The sequence below is a fragment of the Euwallacea similis genome, chromosome 16 (genome assembly GCF_039881205.1).
Source record: "Euwallacea similis isolate ESF13 chromosome 16, ESF131.1, whole genome shotgun sequence".
Classification (NCBI taxonomy): Eukaryota; Metazoa; Arthropoda; class Insecta; order Coleoptera; family Curculionidae; genus Euwallacea; species Euwallacea similis.
Window position 1 is genome coordinate 3963827 of NC_089624.1, and position 23281 is coordinate 3987107.

At 33.8% G+C, this 23281-nt stretch overlaps 2 protein-coding genes across 3 annotated transcripts in view; one reads left to right on the plus strand and one right to left on the minus strand.

Annotated features, from left to right (window-relative positions):
• Dop2R (dopamine D2-like receptor) overlaps window positions 1-23281 on the minus strand; it is a 153073-nt gene that overhangs the window by 77000 nt on the left and 52792 nt on the right. The gene's annotated exons all lie outside the window — the stretch shown is intronic.
• LOC136414161 (protein jagunal-like) lies at window positions 9862-22089 on the plus strand. The gene is made up of 5 exons (XM_066398017.1): window positions 9862-9866; window positions 20536-20681; window positions 20773-20914; window positions 21014-21238; window positions 21900-22089. The coding sequence occupies exons 2-5, from the start codon at window positions 20560-20562 to the stop codon at window positions 22023-22025; spliced, it is 615 nt and encodes a 204-aa protein (XP_066254114.1). The 5' UTR covers window positions 9862-9866; window positions 20536-20559; the 3' UTR covers window positions 22026-22089.

A 23281-nucleotide genomic window follows, 5' to 3' on the forward strand; every position in this document is an offset into this window, starting at 1 on the left:
GTCTTGCATCTAAACTTTCGAACTTCCTCTTGGCTTTTCCTTGATCTTCCCAAATTGCCCAATCAGTGCATGTTGACCATTAAACTTCAGTTTTATAATATATTGAAGGCAAAGTTGATAAACTGCTAGCAAACAGGAATTTATTGAGATGTAATCGTTCCCTAACGAGATGAAATTCTTTCGGGGATGATGAATAGGCAAAGTTCGGTCCAAAGTATTAAAAATGACTTTTTCATGAACACAGACGGACTTAGCCCTCGATTTTGAAATGCTAAAGGCGTCCGACTTCGGGAGTTTTGGGAAATCGTAATAAGAAAAGATTTGATACCGGCTTAGGACTTATGTGCTTATGACCTTCGACCTTTATACACCACTCTGAATGCTTTATTGCTTTTTAAAATTCCGGGTTCTTTTTTTTTAATATAGAAGTGCAACTTTTAAGCTTTATATGATTTAACATCCACGAAAATCTTCCAGAATGGAAATTATACGTCTAGCTTGGCATGCTTTATGAATCTTTTCGCATTATACGAATGAATCCTCATAAGGGAACTGTAAAAGAATATCGGGAAAGTAGGAAAGCTCCTTGCAGATTGACGGGGTCGGATTTTTTTGCCCATTTATACATATATTTTCCGGGTTTATATCTAAAGTTCACGATACGTAAAGCTCTGAAGGTTTTCAAAATCTCAACGCTGTTCTTAACGATGAATGCGCTAAAAGCACATAATAAATAATTCAGTACATTACATTAGAGTATTATTAGATAATGCTAGGAAGTAACAAAAAATACGGTAAGAATAATTCTTCATTCGTAACAGACTACCGAAAAATACTTACAGCTACTTAATTGATGAACACTCCAAATAAAAAGGAAAAGAAATGAGATGGCCGCGAAAAATAAAGTAATCCTCACAGACACACGAAGTAATTTTTTTGAAACCTAAATTGACTATGAAAGACATTCTGTAATTTTAAAATAATCTAGTTCAAATTTTAAAGAAATTATGAAATATTCCAGACACACTTGAACACGAAATCTAGTACTTTTGGACTATCCCATACTAACTCGACCGGAAAATTTTAGTAATTTTCAAGTAACCCACAGCGATATTCTCTGTAGTTTTTAGTAATCCCGGTCAAAAGTTGTAGAAATTTTGAAATAAACTCAAATTTTCCTGATTAAGAATTATTTGAAGTTTAGAAGAAGTAAAATTAGGCAGTAACCCATATCCATATTGACTGGGACAAAAAAATCCGTTATTTTGAAGTAATAAAAATAACCTGAACAAAATATTTGAGTAGGAAAATTTAAAATAACCCACGCAGGAAATTATTTAATTAACTTTTTTAAACCCGAACGGACCTAATGAGAAAGAAATAATTTAAAAATTAATACAAATTTTAATTTCATTCATATTTAAGTACGTAAATACAGTTTCCATCATTAAAAGAACTTCATCGATACAAAGAGTAATTGACTGAACTCCTAAAAAAAAAGAATCATTTCTCCTAATGATGTAGCATTTTTCTTAAAGAATTCGACTTAACTTGGATATTTTTCTATCACAACTTCTCCTTCTAAATATTTATTTTATTGCCACTTCCAATGTCGTAGAGCCCTGATACACTGCAAATTTGTATCCCTTGTTTTGTAAATAATTCAAGTCCTCTATCCATTTTAGTGTCGGCTACGAAAATATCGCCTGTTTGTCCATATTTTTCTCTTCTCGCCTGTTATGTCACGTACGAGTTAAGACAACAAAAATGTAAGGAAAATCAGCATAATGTAAAGCAGCACGCCAGATGGTGCTATCGAAATTAATTTGCATATTTTGCCAGGGCCTTGCTAACACTTTTTTATTTGCCCAGCAAGGGCTTTCGATATTATTCATTTATGTTGATAAAGGGCCGAAAACGGAACTAATTTTTGTTTTATGGAAATAAGTCGTGTTGTTGTTTATTTATTCGCAACAGGATTAAGTTTAGAAAGCTGAATTGTAAGATTAGTATTTTTAGTAGCTATAACAACGATATTTAGCATCATTTGCGCCTTGGGGCACTAAAATAACTTGGAAAATTGCTCCCAGAGTTGCACTGCAATTTCAAATAGGAGCAGAGTTAACTAAACAGCATAGAATGCAATTTAGCGGTTGGCAGGAGCTTTATATCACATATTTAGGTCACCAAACGCCCTATAGATAAAGCGGAGAGTCCGTAAAAGTCAAACTTTCACGCCTATCTAAACGAGGTAATGTTCTTGCAGTTTTCAGTTATCTTTATCCATTTTCACTGAAATCGAGAAGATGTGCGTTATACCAATATGATAAATTTGTACTATCGGTCCATATTTCTTCTATATTATGAGAACTTACGAGATTGTAATAGTTACTCTGTTTGAAGTTCTTCCTTTCTCTCGCCGTGCGTATCCACTTACAAGAAGATTACTTAAAAGATGGACCACTTACACCCACAAAGCCTGGCGATTATCGTTTAAACATGAACAAAAGCTCGCTTGAACTCACTCAAAAGTGCAAATTTAGAAGCCAATATCCTGCAACCGCGCTAGAATTTTGGCACTTAATTCAACTTTTTTCGAAAATTGTAAAACTTAGTTGCGATTTTGTTTAGCACATTGTATGTCTTCCAAACTTCATATTTCCTCAAATCATAGGTATATTGAAAAGTCGCATTAGGAACAGGAAAAAATCCAATTAAAAGATATTAGATTATAAAATAAAAAAAAAAAAATGTGTGAGTCAGAATTGTTTCCGATTCAAGTTATTTATGAAAGTTCAGTTCATCAGAAAGCACAAAAAATGCAAAATAACCGTCTTTAGTAGTACTAGCCAACCTGAAATCCCCCAAAAAAGACAATTTGGATACATTTTGAAGTCAATATTATCTTAAACGCAATGTCTCGAAAATAATAGGAGCTACTAAGTTGACTCCTGCATCCATTCAAAGACGAGAAACTACGAATATTTTGGTCTATACTAAAAATGCACCAATTTCCTTGCAATTTCAAGAAATCGCAATATTGCCAAATGCTGAAATTTATGGTAGTATGGTTTCTAAATATACATAATAAAACAGTTTGAAGAGAAAGAAGCGAGGCTTTCCTTTGATCTCACGTCGAATTTTCTTGTTCAAGTATTAATTAAATCCGAAAGATAAAAAAACGTGCGTTGATCCTTAACATTAACGGTGATGTATCATTTGGCATCAGTTGCCATGGCAACCATGAGTCAAACAACAATGGGTACAATGGCGACATTGTGGCAAACTTCTTTATTAGCTCGTTAGGTAAATAACGAGCCATATACGTGACATTACTAACCTGTTATTCAACTGTTTGAGAAACAAGGCGAGAAAACGTACTTCGCAGTCATTTAACACACGCAATAATTGCGCCTTTTAAAGTTAAGAGTAGAAAAAATAATTTAAAATGGAAGAATGGGGCTGATTTACGATGCCCTGTTGAATTTTCTGTCACGAACACCAATGAATAAGTTATAGCCACTCAAAGTTAATAGCATAGAATCTTCCCCCATTTCTTCACTCTCACCAATCAGTTATAAAATAATTATACACCAACCATGTATAAGAATTATTTTTCTCAAGCTTACAGATTTTACGTGGAAGTCTAGTGTAATCTTCAAATGCAACGAGTCATTGTGTCAGAATTTTTTTCATTTATACTTCCGCATATATGAGGTTCCCTCAAATATGAAAAAAAATTAATGAATACTTTTAGACAAAATTTTATTCACAGGGGTCGGTTTAAAGAAAGTCGGATGACAACCGAAGCCCTGAAAGAAAGTTTAAAATTACTTAAAATGCTTATTTATGGTAATATTCCGTACGAACGAGTTGAAACATCTCAAGATTCTCAAGAATTTTAATGGAAACTATTTACAGCTTGAAACCTAAAACTACCCACTGATGGCATCCTGAAAAGTTACAAGACAGTCCTCTTAATGTTGCGACATCTCCGGGCCAGTGGAAATTTAAATCCGCAACTTCGAGAAAATTCCATTGTATCTATTCGAAGTTTTTTCTCGTCTGTTATGGCTTTCCATGAAAATAGGAATATCGAAGAACTAACAAACCAGAAATGGATATTATTGGATAAAAGCCCGCCGAAGATTTACGATTTCAAGATTGCATCAGGCCCCCGAAGTCCGGTTACCGTGAGCACTTATCACGAATCCGGAAAAACCCAGAAATAAATTCCGGACCGGCCGATAAATAATTTAATCTCAGCTCCGCAAACTAGTCTCTTTTCGCTGCTCAAATATGAAATAAATTCCGAGTATAGAGCAAGGTCATATTGCCAATAGAGACGTGGTTCGATCAACTTATAGCCGCCGAAAAATAAAGTAATTGCCAGACATAAATCAGTCTTAGGTCCATGGGATCGGATTTAGTTTGTCTCGTGTTCAACTTTAAAAGCCCTATTGATTACAGACTTACGAAGAGTCATTGATAACTTCTTGTATTTCGGATAGGAAGAGGTCTTCGATTTGTATTCCTGATGGAAATGCAAGACAGGAAATGTTTACTTTGTGCCAAAGTATCCTCGGACATGCTCTGAGACCCATGTAATTCGCGTGAACTCATGTCAACTTGAAATTTTGCTTATGAGAATCAAAGACGTATGGAGGTCGATCATTCTAAAGGGAGCAACATGATTCCACCGTTTCTTTTTAATACGAATTTGACGTATAGAACGTTCAACAGGGAATGATTCTTACTTCCTAGTTTCAAGAATATAGCCCGTACTGCGTCATCAAAATATAAGAAGACGGTTCTACCTTTTATAGGCGAAATCTTCGGAAGTCCTGAGGGATTTTCAGAGAGATGAGAGATTTTAATGTCGACTGGAGAATTGAATGAAATATCGGAGAATTTTGAAAAGCTTCAGAATTAAACTCAATTTAGCCAGGTGTATTCATTAAGTCATAATGATAGTTAAATTATTTGAATTTCAGTTATGTGTTTACCAATAAGTTTTGAATGAGTTAGTGGATTTCCAGTTTTCATGCTATAATGCAAATTTATGGAAGACTCAAAATTAAATTTTCTCGGGTGGCTAACAGGGACTAAATGTCTAAAAAGTTATTCATAAGTTCAAAGGTGTCAGGAAATGATAGAAATTACGATTTTTCTATAAAAAAATTTTCAAAATTCCGTTTAGTAATCTAAGTAAATTTCATTCAATATCATCAGGAATTATCGATTAACAACAACAAAAAAAAAGCATTTAATGTACGCTAAAAGATTAAAAGCATGAAAGCAAGTACTCTAGCTTGGCAAAGCTTAGAAACCTCCCTTTAGTTTTCATTAACTTTACGTATTTTACTAAGTTAGCTCCCCAATAAATTAATGGCTGTTTTAAGTTGGGAAACGTAAACTTCGCAACTAACTGATATCCCTGATAAAAACCACATGAAGGCATGGAAGTCGAGGCATGGACATTAATGAATCTTCTAGGTTTGTTTCTTGAATACGGTTAAGTTACAGGCTAGGTATTAATTACTCAGCCTAGGGTCAAAAAACCCATAAAATGATCCACCCAAAGACATATGATTCTGTTATAGCTTAACCACCTCGCACCAATGTAATATCATGAGTCATTTAACTGAAGTAATTTTCTTGACGTCCTGAAACAAAAGTGTCCAATTCAATTCTCCAAGAAGGGTGAAAATAACGAATCGCCGTCGATATATATCCCATTGGATAAATAATGAAGAAACGGACGTGAGCTATATTTCGCTAATTGAAGTTAATAGCTCCACAAATGTGCTGCTGGGTTTATAGAACGAAAGTCGAAGTCCGACGGAAACATAAGTCAAAAAAGATCACGATAAGGCAAAGGCGAATTTGCGACACAGTACATTTAACATAAACAGAGATTTTCGCCTTAGAATGTTGTTAATTTTGTTTTCGCAGCAAATGCTTAATAACTGCCATTCGTTATTCTGGCGGTAAACATCTATTTTCTAGCTCCCAAAAGAACAATTCCGGCGCCTTCCGAAACATTCAAGAAAAAAATGTGGCATCAAACGAGCAAGCCAGCTCGGGCACGAGTCATCTCATTATTTACAAAAATAGCTCTAACTTTAACATTTCGGTTACGTTTAACTTTAACTATCAAAGAAAATGTGTGACCCGTAATATTTCGTAGGACACCGAAGGTCGGGTTACACCTAACCCTTTCACGGGAAGTGGATAAGGAGGAGCTGCAAAAGGAAGGGAAGTAATGACGTCACATTTGTTATCCAAATAAAGCTTATTTTCCCAGCAAGGGGTGAAAGCATATTCGGAGATGCTTTTCAACTTGTTAAATTTTTCCACATAAAATATGGCTTTCGGACCAAAACGCTATGAAAATTTGCGTGTTTACGGATACTTGGCATTTTTATATTGTTGGTGTAGAGAGTTGTTTTTCAGGACAATGTTGCGAGTGCATAGGATTCTCTGTATTTGGGAAAGACCGAATTTTATGAGTTTTTGAAAGTTGTTACTCAGTAAAATGCACAATGGTTGTTGATAATTTACGGAATAGTGTGGATTGAGGCAAATTAAAACACATTGATCAGTTTTTACACGAAAATAACTGTACCATCAATAATGCCTCAAAATATCTTGAAATATTTACCTTACGATGTGTTAGAATTACCTTGAAATACCTACAAATTCCTTAATACCTAATAATCCCTAGACCGGCAAACTATTTCAAATATGCAATGTGTATTATTAACTTATTTGACGTGTTTTCTATTCTATACAGAAATTTAAAAAAATGCTTCTTTATTTGTTCGTATGCATATTATCTGTTGCAGTGTATCGAATATTTTAGTTTACACTTTCTTTTTTCTTAAAATTATCAAAAGTAGGAATATTTCTATTTTTGTGCAAATCCTCCATTCTTGAATCGTATACAACTGGAGGCAAAGAAATAAAATTGATAAAAAAATGTTATAGATTAGCGGACCACTTTTTACAAGTATTTTTAAGTATACAGGATGGCTCAAAACCAAGTTGTATCGATCAAGTTCCTTTTATAAATGGTTTGAAGTACTATTTTTCAATTCAGTTTCATATTCTGCGTCAAATTCCAAATCATTTTTAGACAACTAATATTCAATATAAATAAATTCAATTGTTTGGGACATAACGACATTTGAACATGCGAACGCAACAAAAGTAATAATGTTTATTACTATTGTTGCGCAATTGTTATATAATTGCGTGTGTAATTTACGTTTTGTATGTAATATGTTATGCAGATTATTTGTAATGAGAGCTGATTGGTCAGAATAATTTTATTATAGTTGTCCAATGCTTCCCATAGTGCATGTGTCCATTTTTATTCGAATTATGAAATAAAACCTTAATAAAAATCTGAAACTTTAATACGCTATATGCCAGTAGCGAAGCGTTTGGAATGCACTTTTTATCACAAACTCATACTTATATTATTTTTCTATTTGGAGCAAAGGATTAATGTATACATATAACGTTAATTTCTGGAAACCTTCTAGTACCTAATAAATTAATTTCCCCAAGTATTATTGTTTTGTTCCAACCTTTTAGGAAACCATCCCAGAATAATTCAAAAATACTTCTCAGCAATTAACATTGCATATTGAAACTTGAAATGTTGAATGATCTTGCCCAAAAAGGCTTTTGAACCGTTTTGAAATGGTTTCCTAATAGTGTAACAAGTCTCATGTATTTCTAAATAACTATTTATGTGCAGGTAAAAAATTAACATTCTACCCTGCAGAGAGAAATAATATTTCTTTTATTATTTTCATATAAATAACGTACACTAAAATATCTCACAAACCAGAACAGTAAGATAATATCCGATATACAGGGTGTTATTTTCAGTATGTGGCCAAACTTCAAGGTGTGATTCTTTGTGTTATTCTAAGACGAAAAGTTTATATAAACATAGATCCGGTAATGCTTAGTTTTCAATATACAGGGTATCAAACTTTTTTTCATCGTTACATATTAAAAAAACTTATAAATAACAAGAAAATGCAAACTATTATCACGTTAATACTTGGTGACAGTTTTTAATGTAGTACAAAAGAATCTTTTACACTAGAAATTGTTTATCTGCTTTTGCTAGTAGCGTGCACAAGAGTAACACCGGAAATTAAAAAAAATAAAACAAAAACGCTTTATTAAAATTACACTCAAACAAATTGAATGCATTTTTAAGTGATAAAACATTTAACGATAAGTAGCACGAAATTTACAATAGTTGCTGGAAATGTCCTCCTTCAACATCAATGCAAGCATTAGCTCGTCTTAACATCGATTGCCGAAGACGTTGAAATATTCCCGGCGTATATCTTATCTGATTACATGAATCCCGTATCCGTTGGGTTAATTTTTCTTCAGTGTTGACTGGAGTTCTATAAGCAAAGAACTTTACATGCCCCCAAAGAAAAAAATCTAAGTGATTTAAATCCGGTGAATTGGGCGGCCATGACTGCTTAATGTGAAAAAAATATAAAAATTTAAAAAATTCATTAGCGCATAAATAACAATAATAACAATAAATTACACCGCCAAATTTTAACAAAATCGGCTAAAGGATTATTAAGATTTTTACGAAAAAGCAAATAGAAAAAAAAGTTTGACACCCTATATCTTGAAAACAAAGCATTCCCGGATATACGTTTATATAAACTTTTCGTCTTAGAATAACTTAAAGAATCATACCTTGAAGTTTGACCACGTACTTAAATAACACCCTGTATACGACCAAATAGAAAAAAACTTCAGGGTCAACATCTCTTGTGAGCCCCTCTATACATCAAATTTTTACCCCAGCAATGATCCTCTCGCAATTTAAACAAAAAAAAACTCATATTACTCTTCCATCTCCATTTATATCAATATTTAATCGAGCATTAACCGAATGAGTAAATCCAATTTGATGAATATAGCGTGTCTCAGAAATCAATTACCCCCCACTGACACCACAATGAAAGGGTCGGATTTGGTCGACCCTCCCCCGGTGCAAAAAAGGTTAATGAGTTTACTTAGCGGAAGTTAAATTCTTTCAAATATTTAAAGCAATTTACGCTCCAGGGCTTAGGATGGAGGTGAAGATTAATGAACTTTAATTGTAATGGGAAAGAGAGGGAAAATGGAGACTTAACGACGGGAATTATTTAGGTTGAATTTGAAGTTATTGGGTTTCATTTAATTGCGGTCATTCAAACATGTAACAAAATCTTTATTGAAATATCGGTTTTTGGTTGCTTGCATTATTGACACTGATAGATATCAGAAAATGATTTCAATATCGAATACATCGCAGAGCCCATTACGACTGATGCATCATATATTATTGGTGTGACGTTCCTTATCTGCAATCAGTAAATTGCTGTTGCGTTTAATCCAGCTATTAAATGCACGATTGAATTTCCAATAGAGGGAAACAAAAATGTATGCAGAGAGTATTTTATAGTTCGATTTCCTGGAAAAACAACATACCCGAAAGCACAAGCTTCCTATTTTACCACATAACATCCCTCCTAAATCAAATTTTCTTTGTATTACAGACGACACATCTGCAATGCCTCATATAAAATCATATTCCTCGCAATATTGTGATTGAAAAAGTTACGACGCGAGTCAGTTTGAGTTTGATATAGAAATGGTTTATGATTGTGTTTCTGGGTTAGCACTTCTTATCCGATTGAAATTCATTAAAGATTTTTTGCCCAAGAGGAAAACAATGAGGCTTTATTGCGCTTAGGATGAGCTTCATAATAACGAATTCTCCAATTAGTATTTAAATTAAACCCACATCTGGTGCTAGACACAGCCTCGTTCGGGGGGTTTTAAGTACTTCTAGTTCTCCAGTATTAATTATTCATTAAGAAGTAAGGACTAATCTAAAACAGGAATCTGTCCTCCTATATACTTCTTTGGTGACAGCTTAGGGAATAAATGAATTTCAGTGCGAGATGCAAAACAAAAATAATTTGTCTTTGTGGTGACCTATTATATATATATTATATATATATATAAACCTCGCACCTCAAAAAGTTTAATCTCGATTTTTTTATCAGTGCTCGCTAGGTACTTAACCTCTGGCATTTCGATAATGGAGGCGGCAAATGGAAGCCCTTTACAAAGGACTTACGTCCTTTTTCGATATCTCGTTCAGATTTTCTTATTGTGTTTTTAAGTGCAAAATTATTTTCAGTCCTGGATTTTATAGGCTAAAACGCTCCATTGTTGAAATCTATTTCTTGGACCTAGTGTTTGGTATATATTGGTTAGCGACACTTATTAAATAAAAATAGAACAATTACAGATGTAATCAGAGTCGAACTACGTGATAAACTCGAATCTAAACTTGATAAATCTGATTTAAATACCACTTTAAATTAGTTGAAATTTTGCTTCAAGTTAGTACAAAATAGGCCTCAAATTGAACTGCGCTTTTGGAAATTTGTTATTATTGACCTTGATGTCATCATACATTGGTCGTAACAGAACTAATCGAAACTACCCTCCACATCCCAAATTGAGAATCTGGCCCCTGAAAGACCTTGTCCATGTATTCGTGTGTTTCAGTGAATCCACTCTTCCTCAGAAAAGCCCGGCTTAAGGGACGATAATGGAAGGTGTAATAGCATTTCCTGATGAGTTTCATACATAGTTTTTTCTAATTTTGTTATATCACGAAGACATTAGAAGAAAATGCTGTAATTTTTAACTTTTTATAGTAACTTCCTCAAGTTTCAAGCCAACTTTCTCGTTTGCGTATAAAAGGTAGTTTTCCTGTGTAAACGCTTTTTTTCCAAAGCAAACAAATGCTGCAACAAAATTTTCTGTCTAGGTTTTGTTCGGTTTAATCATTTTTAACCTCTGATTCGTAACTATACTAAGTAAGTTACAAATCCCAGTGCTTTTTTCCCCTAAAAAATTTAACAAAGCAATTCGAAGTACAAACCAACCTTGAAATCCCTACGAATTAACTCATTGCGCTGCGACCTGGCCGTTCGATGGTAATTAGCCGAATAGTTTTATTCGATTTTCAGAAAAATTTTAATTAAGTTCACTGAGTTAAGCGTGGAACAAAGTGACTCGAATAAAACTCTTTTTAATTTTAACTGGAGTTTCAAGTTGGGCCATAGATCCGAGTTTGAGTTCGTTAAAGGTAAGGGGCTTAATTGATTCGTTAAGAGTATGACTGTGGGGGGACGCAGAAAAATGGCAACATTTTTCCCGCAACATAAAGTCATCCATTATCCTTGAAAGGCCCTTAAGAGGCAGTATCTCGTAAACTGGCGACATAAAAAGCACCAGAAGGCCGTACATGTGCACACTCGTCACGTCGATAAACAGAATCTGTTTCCTGAAAGGTTTTACACTTACATTTTTCTAGAATATACTTCGTCGACATGGCCGTGCTAATGGAGCGGAAATTCACCCCCCAAATCGCCTTTGAGGAGGCCTCGGATTTGGAGGGTAATGCAGTGGCGTGACAAGTTACAAACTCGATAAGTCCGAGCAAAAAAGTAGAGGTTAAGAAGGCTTCCAAGAATTTAAAGATTGCGGCCCACTGTCAGTCGTAGTCTAAAGTATATTATTAATGGAGATGTTTTTTGGAGCACAAGTATAGTAAAGACCGCAATTTCTCTATGGAAAATGGCTGTTCGCCAATATTTTGGTCTGATCATGTAGACATGAATCATAAGAATTTCGATATTTTAAAATTGAATAACAGCATAGTTGATATGTTGGTTCTCGTCCACAACAATGCAATTTGTTTAGTGAAGAAGATGACATAACAGTGCAAGCTAATGACACAATACTAAGTAAAAGGGTGATTATAGGCTGCCTAAGGATGCATAAGGAGAAGGATTATTTTTTTGATAACCAGGGCAGACGATATATTTTACTTTCTTTTCTACCTCTCAAATTGTTTTTTAAAGGATAAAAGGTTTTAAAGAAAGCAAAGAAAATCTCTTCATATCTGTTGTGGAAACCCTCTCTAGAAAATTACACCATCTTTCAAATTTGAGGACTTAACACAAAGAAATGGCTACTAGTTTTTAAAGCTAACTAAACTAAAGAAACCAAAACTAACATAAAACCATAATTTATGACGAGTAAAAAAGAACAAGGCGCGTTACGATCTTGATCCTCTCTTTTATTATTTTACTATTGTAACTGTTTTATTCTTGCAAAAATTCTTTCGCTCATCACATAAACATTAAAAATTTGACGAAGCAGTTACTAATCCATTGTTCTCATTCTGTCTTAGCAGAATACTGTTCTAAATGTGAAAGAATTGTTAAGAAACTCTGAAAACTTCGCAGCAACAACTTTAATTCGTAATCGAAAAGGTCGATGAGTGAAAGAAGTAGGAAGTACTTGAGAGCGTGTATGTAATACCACTAAAGTCCCTTAATTGAAATTTTTGAAGATACTGAAAACCGGCCGGAAATGTTTAAAAAATGTTAATTCACAGACACATCTCTTATTAAAATACCTTAGAAAACGTTTTCCTGACAAATTTCAAATATTAGAGTTTTTGACTTATGTTTGTTATTGATAGAGGTATCATTACGGAAAGTGGAGAAATACAAATATATTAATTGCAAAGTTCGGAATAACTAATAAAAATTTTCGGCAGTAAAGGAGCTATTCTGGTCAATCTATACAAAAAGCAAAGAAGTTCTTTACAAGATATCCAAGTAAGATAGAATTCGGAATCAGGCACACATACACCTATCAAAAGTTATCGACAGCGAATATTGGATAAGAAATTTGCAAGATAAAGATAATTGACCTCAAAATGAACTAAAAAAACCTATAAATATATGCATTAAACATAATTTTTGATAATTTTCGACATATTACTAAAAAAAATGACTTGTCACCGAATTGAATTTTTCACGGAAAGTAATTTTTTTTTAGAATTTGCCTTCCTAATTCCGATGATTAAGGCTAGTCATCTCTCTCCTAATCCCATCTCTCTGTTCTAATGATAGCCGAATCTGAGAATGAAGAATGAATTACAGTTCTGTAGTATCTTTTTCTTAAATCGTCAGGAGACATGTTGACAAATTATATTTATAGGCATTTCTTTGTCTTGTACAGCACGAACAGTCGATTTTGTCGTGAAATATCGATGTGTTTGTGAAAGGAAAAATACGTTCCTTCTAATTTGGATCCGTTTGAGTCGGTAAAACTTAATAAATATATTATGTTTAGGAACTTGATATGCATTAGTGAGTTTGATCAAAATTTGGAAGTTATGGGCAATTTCGCGTTTTTTTTGCTTGTCTTTGCTTATCTTCATACAGTCGAGTTCACTTCGACTTCAGTGAGTATTTGGTTATGGTTCTTTGTAGAGTTGCTGAGTTCCATTAAAATGCTTTAGTGTATGATCTACAAAACTGTATTCAGAAAGCCTCAATCTGACGTAAAAATAATTCCATAAGATGTTATTTACGCCGAATTAAAATTAGAAGTACAGGTCAAATAATTAGAATTTCTTTCTGGTAATGGAAGGAGTTTGGAGCTATGCAAATGATTAGTTTCATTAGTAAACCCTCAGTAATGATCTAATATTCAGTATATCGAAGAAAGGAATAATCAGATAACCACTGGCAATGTTTCGAATAATTCTTTTACTTTGTAGTAAATGATGTATTTTACAATAAGGCAACTATGAATTCGGTTAACAACCCTTTTGTCAATGTATTGCTTTTTATGTGATTCTACCGAAATCATTTGAACAGTTTATCGAGATTCAATAATCTATTTTCTATATTATCCAGACATTTTCCAATTGTTTTTGCACCCGATACAAGACAAATCTTAAAATACTTACGATAAAGGGAATCAAACATGTAATAACTACGTCGTTGTTTCTGCCCAAAATCATACGAAATCAAAGCAAGTCGTTCGTCTTCAGAAGACTGAAGATTATTTCTTACGAGTGTCGATCAAATTGCAAAGCAAATAGTCGAATTTTTCTCCCCAGCCATTCAATATACCCATAACCGGAGTAGCTACGTCATTTTCAGACACTCTTTATGGGCCCTATCATGGCTTGATGGTTCAATCCGTTTGAAAATATATGAAGGAAGTGTATAACGACCCAAACACGCAGCCTTTTGTTTTTGAATATTATTTGATCGGAAAATATTGCCAGCAAAGAAACCATTGAGACGCAAACAGGGGGTTAGATAAAAGATCCGGTCTCTTAGAATTTCATGCCTTTGATGTCTTATGTGTTTCTGTTTTAAAAGCACTCCGGACCTGTACGATCTCTTAAATTACTTCTTCGTATCTTAATAATGAATCTCCGTTTGGCTCTATATGTAACAGGAAACCAACTTATTTCATACTAGTGCTCATTTATATTCAACAGGCCTTTCGCCTGTTACATGTTAGATTGTAATTTACAGCCAACAAGGACTTAGCGTTTAGGTCTTTGTCTACATACAATTTCATTAAATACAATTAAGCCTACAACAATATCGGAGTTAATATTGAGATAAAAATGAGGCTTGTCAGTGAGTTAAATTTTAGTGCTCCAAATTCAATTAACGAATCAGTCTAATTACATAACCTGCTTACTGACTGAGATCCGAGCCATTACCAGAATAATTTATCACGGCTAAAACACGCGAGTGAAATCTTGTTAGAGCTATGGCGTAATAAACTTGGGACACCCCCGAAAGTTTGCCTGATATTATAAGATAATTGCCTTCATTTTCTCGTGTCAATATGGCACTAATCTAAATCATTTCAGCGTGTACGGTTCGTGATTTTCAGCACGCATAGAACACACGTAATCGAGTTAAATATCGTCTCTTGGTGCTCCACTGGTTTTCTAAGGATGATTTTCGGGTTGATGGCTAATCGAGCTGGTTGAAGGCTCTTGGCCTCAATTGCTTTGAATAATAAGGTTTAAATAACACGTCGGACTTATCATTATCAATTATTGTTCACAAAACAAGTGGAATAATTTGTGCAACGTCCTGTGAAAGTCAGACATTTTCCGCTGGGCAATAGCGACGCTACTTGAAAATGGGTTAAATAATAATGAGGGCGTGAGGGTTTTGATCTTTAAATCCTCATTTTGCAGTGCATTACGTTCAAGGAGTCCTCAATTGCCACTGAAGTACTAAAGTGTGCTTGAAACAAGAACGAAGGTAATCGCTGTTTCGTCTAAGTTTAGTTTTGGAACCTCTTTTGAAAATATGGAATTTAAAAAGAGGTAGATAACCTTTAAATATGTGACAAGGAGATACTAAGGTGTTCCGTTCAGGGATACGGTCCACACTTTGCAGATGTGTAAAGAAGCATATACAGGGTGTTCGATAACTGAAGGACCAAACTGAAATTTCATATGTAAAATCGAATTCTACTTTTAGTATAGTAAATTTTCAAAATGTTGGCCACTCACATCAATACATTTTCTAAGTCATTTTTTTTCCATTTTCTAAGAACGTACCTAACAGCAGAGAAGAACTGTGGAATAACATTCAGGACGGAGTAAATAAGATTAGAAATAAAAACGGAACTCTTTTCAGCGTGAGGCAAAATTTTGGCTTAAGACTTAGAAAATGTATTGATGTGAGTGGCCAACATTTTGAAAATTTACTTTAGTGTGATCGTATTATTCTTTTTATATCAGCTCAGCTATCAGCGAACTCATAGCATAGGCGCTGGAAATTAAACTTGCAAATGTCTCGAGAACAGTTAGAGATACGTATTTTACTTAAGTATACCTTTTCTCTGTGTGCATGGTTGAAAAAGAGGCTATCCTACGAGGTTTACTTAAAAAGTTATGTTAGTTTTCCAAATACGTGTACGACGCAAGTGGCATCATCTATACATTAGTTAAAAATAGACATCTTACATAGGTGTTTCGTATCCAAAAACCCTCCTATGCAAAATTTAATTGCAACAATTTGCAAAATGTAAGATTTATCGAGAAATTACAAAAAAATATATTTGTTTTAACACCCTATAGATCGAAAAGGAGCAAGTTTTGTAGAAGGCATGTTCAACTTAACCTCATTATTTTTCAACGTTGTTTCATTGTTTACCAATTTGTACCAGTGTTTCTAGAACACCCTGTATATATGTATACTTCTTTATACATCTGCAAAGTATGAACCGTATCCCTGAGTGGAACACCTTAACATCTCCTTGTTAAATTGAAAAAACTGCAACTCTGATGATCATAATATCTTAAGTTATTGGACAATACGAAATTGATATCTCGAATAACTAAGATTTATCTCCAGTTTAGGTTCAGCTGCATAGCATCAGCTGCATAGTCTAGTGTAGAAATAGAACGCTCCCTCGTATACATTGCGAATTGATTGATTATCTGATCCTCCACATTTGAAAATTTTACACTTGTGCTCTACTTCTTCTGCTTGCAACTTTCAAAAAGCGATTGCAGTTTGCGTTTGATTGGCTATCTTGACATGGATGAAGTTTGGTAAAACTATTTCGCTCATACTTTCGCACAGTTCTTCTGAAATTTAACTTTTTCGTACTTCAACTTACAATTCCTTGATCCCGCTTTGAACCTCTAGTGTAACACGTTTCAATTTAGAGGGCAATTCGTATTATTTATAGGCGTTCCATTATTTATTAAGAGAACTCTATCCTTAAAGATTGTAACATCATCACACTGACATCCTGTATAACGCAAAGAGGTTTTAAAATTACGTTACAAACTAAATATGAGCTGCTTTTTGTCGACTTATGATTTCGGATCAAAACGCATTAAGTTAACATGATTTAAAAATCACGTGATTGTTGAATGATTACTGATCTAAAATCATAAGTCGAAAGAAAGCGGCTGTATGTATAAATCGAAGCACTATGATAGAGCAGAGGGGCTGGTATTATGTGAACCAGTTACCAGTCACAATGGTATTGAAATTTAGTTGCCATTACTGACATGACAACCAGAGTAATTATCATTTTTTGAAGTGAAGTGGGTTTTTAAGTGTGATCCGAAGAACATTTTGTATTGCAAACGGGCCACAGCAATTCCACAGAAGGTAAATTTTACCACATGTGCCACTTATATTTCTATTTTAAACATAATAGAATATGGCACGTAAGAGGTTCTTGGGCCTTAAGCCTTAGGTCTGCTTTGAATATGTGAATTTTATGCGGCCATTAACCCTTAAATCCCCTTCGAGGCCGCCCTCATCCAAATTCAATAATATTAATTAATAACTTGAACCTTACCCTTTGTCTTCAGCAGTCGATTAACGAATATTAAATACCAATAAAGGTTAGAAAATAATAGGGTTTGTCTCGCATCAATGCTCATGACATTATCGGAATAGCTCCTATTTGCTACTACTATCAATTAATAGAGGAAAATTTGAAAATTATAGGATCCAAGACCATGAACAACCAATCTGCAACATTTGTCCGATTGAGTGCGTTCATTATTTATACAATGTATTAGGTGTACAACTTTGCTTCCGCCGTTTTTGAATAGATGTATGTAGCGGTAAGTAATGATCGAAATAAATAACCCCATGTGGGCATGCAGGAGCCTTGGGCACCTGTTAACATAACCTCATAAAAATATTAGTCTATTTGTGTCTTCATCATAAAGTTATTCGCAATTGAAAATGTCAGTGTACGAGCCAAATTCTCGTCATTTGCGGGAGGTTTTACTTTTCTGCTTCAATATGAAGAAATCTGCTGCTGAGGCTCATCGAATGCTCTCAGATACTTATGGGGAAGCCACTATTAGTGAAAGGACATGTCGTGAGTGGTTTCAGCGCTTCAAGAACGGTGATTTTCACGTCGAAGACCAACATAGCGGTGGAAGAAAGAAGGTTTTCCAAGATGCGAACTTGGAAGCATTACTTGACGAAGACTCGTGTCAAAGTCAACAAGAATTGGCACAATCATTGGGAGTGACTCAACAAACAATCTCAAAACGCCTCAAAGACATGGGAATGATTCAGAAGCAAGGATATTGGGTGCCGTACGAGTTGAAACCAAGAGATATTGACAGGCGTCTGTTCGCTTGTGAACAGTTGCTTGCAAGGCAAAGACGGAAGGGATTTCTGCATCGTATTGTGACTGGGGACGAGAAATGGGTTCATTACGATAATCCCAAACGCAAAAAGACTTGGGGATATCCCGGCCATGCTTCCACGTCGACGGCCAAACCGTCTATTCATGGTTCCAAAATCATGCTCTGTATTTGGTGGGATCAACTCGGCGTAATATATTATGAGCTGTTACAACCAACTGAAACAATCACAGGTGCTCTTTATCGAACCCAATTAATGCGTTTGAGCCGAGCATTGAAAAAGAAACGGCTGCAATACAACGAGAGACATGATAAAGTGATTTTGCAGCACGATAATGCTCGACCCCATGTTGCGCAAGTGGTCAAGAAATACTTGGAAACATTGAAATGGGAAGTCCTACCCCACCCGCCATATTCTCCTGACCTAGCTCCTTCTGATTATCACTTGTTTCGATCCATGGCACATGGGCTAGCTGACCAACACTTCCGGTCTTATGAAGAAGTAAGAAATTGGATAGAATCGTGGATCGCTTCAAAAGATGTCCAATTTTTTCAACACGGGATTCGTATGCTGCCCGAAAGATGGGAGAAAGTAGTGGCCAGCGATGGACAATACTTTGGATCCTAAAGGTATAATTAGTTTTTTACAATAAAATCGCGAAATTCGGAAAAAAAACGGCGGAAGCAAAGTTGTACACCTAATATCTTTGAAAATAGCGTCATCAATTCAACCACCTATTTTAATCCCCATTGGACGAAAACTACATCATCATTTATTTTCCATATACACTATTTAAGGTGTGAAAGATTAGTGCTTGAGGATGATTTTTCATTAACAATTCTAAAACATAATAAGGTAAATTAATAAAGCTTTATATGTACGTTACCATAGATTTTTGTCCTCTGTGTGAAATTCTAAAAATAAATGCACACAATAGCAAGGACGGGTAGTAATACGAGGAGAGTAAAGCGTAAATATTACCCAAACTTTTTGTACATTTCTTTATTGGAAATGTAATAGCAAAAATGGCAAATATGAAGATTTTTCACGAATAAAATATATTTATTGAAAATCCATATCTACAGTAGATTTCGAGAAACATTCATTTTTGAACATGTCCGTACATGCTATGCTACAATAATAAAATAAATTCAACAACAAAAAAATCAGCGTACTAGTTAATGTGGAAAAAATATGTATTGAATATCTTCTTTTGCTATATTATGGTTAACAATTGATAAGATTCGTTTTTCATTTAGATTTAAGATTGTGAAAAAATAATTCCACAGTGTTTATTTCCTTTGTTTTTTGGTAAAATAGTAATAATAATTTTTAGATATTTTGCGGGAATTTACTTTTAAATGTGTTGTGAGACGATTTGATTTCTTTGGATAAACCTTCTTACTTTTTGTTTTTTTTTTGGTTTTGCTTGTATATATTAAAAGGAAATGAAAAATTTATTTTGCTATTTTGCCAAAATGTTCACGTTTTTTTAAAATAAAATTTAATTTTTTATGGGCCCTTTAATTTTTAATTTCATATCATTTTTTAATTAAATATCATAAAAACTTTCTGTTTTGCTGAAAAAATTTAATTCTTCGTAATCCATAACCGAAAAAACAATTGTTGGAAGGCCGGTTTTTTTTGCTGTTGAGTTTATAAGACTTAAAACACAGTTGATATGAAAATGTTTAATTGTATATTAAGACTAAGAAAATCTAGTTAGAGAGCATATTAAGCATTTAAATGGCGACATTCTCCACAAATCAAAGTATACTCATTTTATGTGACGATTCATATTTTCTTAAGTCTGATATTAATGAAATGTACCAATACATTTAAATTAATTTTTGTTTTGAATTATTGCAAATGTTGACTTTCAGTACCTTTTTTACATAAAAATCTTCAAGTTTGCTATTTGTTCTATTAATTTATTTGTAGAGGTACAAATAAAAACATTTGCAACCCTATTATGCCCTATCCCCTTTATATTACCCTGCGTTAAATAAAGTTTTCCAATTATTTTTACACCGTCACAAACTTTTTTCGCAAAAAAAATCATTCCCCTTCCTCCTTTGTGCTTTGTATTTTAATATTGGAAAATCATTTCCCGTTTTTTAACGTATACCTCCATTTTTATATTGCGTACAGGAATAGTTACAGCTCCCGTCATTTAATTTTTAGATAATTTTCACATTTAAAATCTTGTTTTTGAATATTTTCTGCCCTTATTCGTCATAAGCCCACAAGCTGAGCTTAAATCAAAGCATGGCTTAAATTGACATTTTTGCATTCAAAACTGTCGATTTAAGATACTTTGATTTAAGTGTGGCTGACTTAGAGCCGGCGCAAATGGTTCTTATGTGTTAGATAGACCTATCAAGTCAAAACTGATATAAGTTTGATACAGCTGGTTTTATCATACATAAATTTTGTAGAGGCACCCGAAGGAAAACTTGAAAAAATGTCGACTGGGTCTTTGGAAAACTTGCGTCAGGAAACGCCAACGTGCTCACCCAGCATGGAATGCTTGGATGAAGCAGATGATGCCTCCATCCAAAATATTCACACACAAGATCGGCTCAGGTATGTTTTCCTCTTAAATACGTAAAGTAATATAAGGTTATACTAAAAACCATCAAATTTTTGTAATAGTTATGTTCCCTAATTATTTTAGCGCCCCCATCAAGGTCATGCTTAAGTATTGCATTTTCTTCCACTACATATTCTCTTTTGCTATGCTCGCCAAGCTTACACCTTATATACTGAAGCAGTTCAACATCTCTATTCTGCCTATAGAAGAATTGGAAGTTCCCGAAGTAAGCATTAAATTATTGTAATGTTTGTGTCTTTGTGTCACATCAACGCATAAAATTGATCGTAATTTCTAATAACATAAAGTATTTTAAATGTTTCAGCCCCTCAGCTGGGAATTGTTTTGGCTCTCAAGCGTTTTATCTTCAACCCTAGCTCTTCATTCTATGAACAAGAACAGCTATATCCTCATGCGGTACTACATGACGGGGATTGTTCTATTAGGATACCTTCCACTTCTTAATGGCATCTTGGAGTGGTTCCCAGAAGTTATTATGTACGTCTTTGCCGACAATTTCATAGATTTTTATGATATTTTGTTCTGGATGGTAAGTATATTGAATGGTTATCAAAATAGTTATAATAATAATATAATCTCAGAATTCGAAGGATTCCAGTATACTCACTTTCACGAATTAGTATAATATATAAGAATTGTGGTAAGGGGGTTATTTCCGCACGCGAGTAGTATTCTTAGACTGAGCGCTCATCGAGTCGGTGAGACGAGGCGTGTCTTTAATATTTGTGATACATCATTGTAAAGGAAATTTTGTGTCCTCTAATTTTTCCGAATATCTAAAAATACCCGAAACCTTGTATTTATAATAGAAAAGTTAAGGTCACTTCCGGTTAAAGCGAGAGTCGCAGGTAACAACATAATACCAGGTGATAACAGAAAGTGACAACAAAAGGAAACACATCCTGTTTGGTTCGCATTCTTGGAATTAATAGATCATTCTATTTATCATAACATTATGTTGGAAAATTTTTAATGGAATTAAGTATTTTTATTTAAATTAAAAATAAAGAATTACGAAGCAACTATTTCCAAAAAATGGTTTGTGTTTTAGGTTCTAATTTGGGAAAATTCTAAATATGAGAATAATACTAGATCTATGTATATCAATATTCTTTCCTTATTTCCTCACAATATGGATTTTGAAAACTACAATATTTCGTATATGAAATAAAGGAAAAACATTCTTTCAGGATCTACCCTGTGGATTGCTATGGTACGGATTTATATTCCTTGCTGCGAATGTACATTCATTTTCCCTCTACTTTGGGTACAAGTTGCTATGTGCTTGGAGGTTCAGTAGCATTCACATGGATTAGAGGCCTCAATACTGAGAAGTATCTGACCTTTCCAAGCCTTTTTATTCTATTAGCGAAATATATACACATAAATACAGGGTGTCCTAGATATACGGCGTAAATTTAAGCATATATTCTTCGGGTCAAATGAAAGAAAAGGTTCTCATACATATGTCCAGTCACGTCATTTCTGAATTAAAAGGTATTAAGAATCCACTCGCACATTTTCGAGTGTAGTGGCCATTTAAAAGAGGATTAGTTTGATGTATCCTAATTGACGACAGTTACTTTCCACCATTTCTAGAGATTTTCTAGAGTAATTAAATTTAGTTAAATTTTTTGAGTTTCATTAAGTTAATTCCAACATGTACAAGAGTTTGTATTTTACTTTTAATCTTGAAAATAAAGGAATATACTAAAAAATATCAAGAGATAGATAAGTATTTTTAATTGCTCTATTCGAAATAATTATGGAAATTGGAAAAACCTATTGGGTGTTACTAGTTTTACTGTGTAAACTTTCGAAATACCAGCTTCAGATGTACACCTCTGAAAATTCTGAATGAACTTTGATATTTCTGAAAAGCCCACAACAATATCGGTTTTCAAATGATGAAAATGTTTATTAAATTGACCTATGCTTTTCGAATGAAATGCAAAAAATACAATTTTTTTCTCAACTTCAACACTCTGTATTTCGAAAATAAAGGTATTTCGAACATACAGTAGCAGTTAAAAGTAGAGAAACATTTCTTTTAGGCATTATACTTTCTAAATATTGCTTACATTTAGATTAAACTTTTATTATTATAAATGTAAACTGTAGTAGCGTAGTTTTAATTAATTTTTATTATAATTCATCAAGCAATTCATATATAGCTAAAAAAAAATCTACTTGATGCGGTCAAAAGTAGAGAAAAATTTTTTAATTCAAAAATTAAATGTATTCAATAAATATTTTGTTGCATAGCCCTTATTTAGTAAAACTGCACTACATCTTTTTTTCATGGAATCTAATAATTTATGAATTGTTTCCTGCATCAATCCAATTCCAGGTATCTTCTAGTGCACTAAATAGTTCTTCCTTGTTTGTAAATTGATCTGGATGATCCTGTCTTATTTTTTTATCTATCATATCCCAGAGGTTTTCAATGGGGTTGAGGTCCGAACTCTGAGGAGGCCATTTCATTACACTGACATTATTGGTGGCAAAAAACTCTTTGATAATTTTGGTGGTATGCTTTGGATCACTGTCATGTTGAAAAAAACATTTAAGA

Excerpts from the sequence above, each read along its gene's own strand:
- LOC136414161 (XM_066398017.1), top strand. The coding sequence starts at position 20,560 with ATGTCGACTGGGTCTTTGGAAAACTTGCGTCAGGAAACGCCAACGTGC. Across the intron at positions 20,682-20,772 it reads CACACACAAGATCGGCTCAG|CGCCCCCATCAAGGTCATGC; the intron begins GTATGTTTTCCT and ends TAATTATTTTAG. Across the intron at positions 21,239-21,899 it reads ATGATATTTTGTTCTGGATG|GATCTACCCTGTGGATTGCT; the intron begins GTAAGTATATTG and ends ACATTCTTTCAG.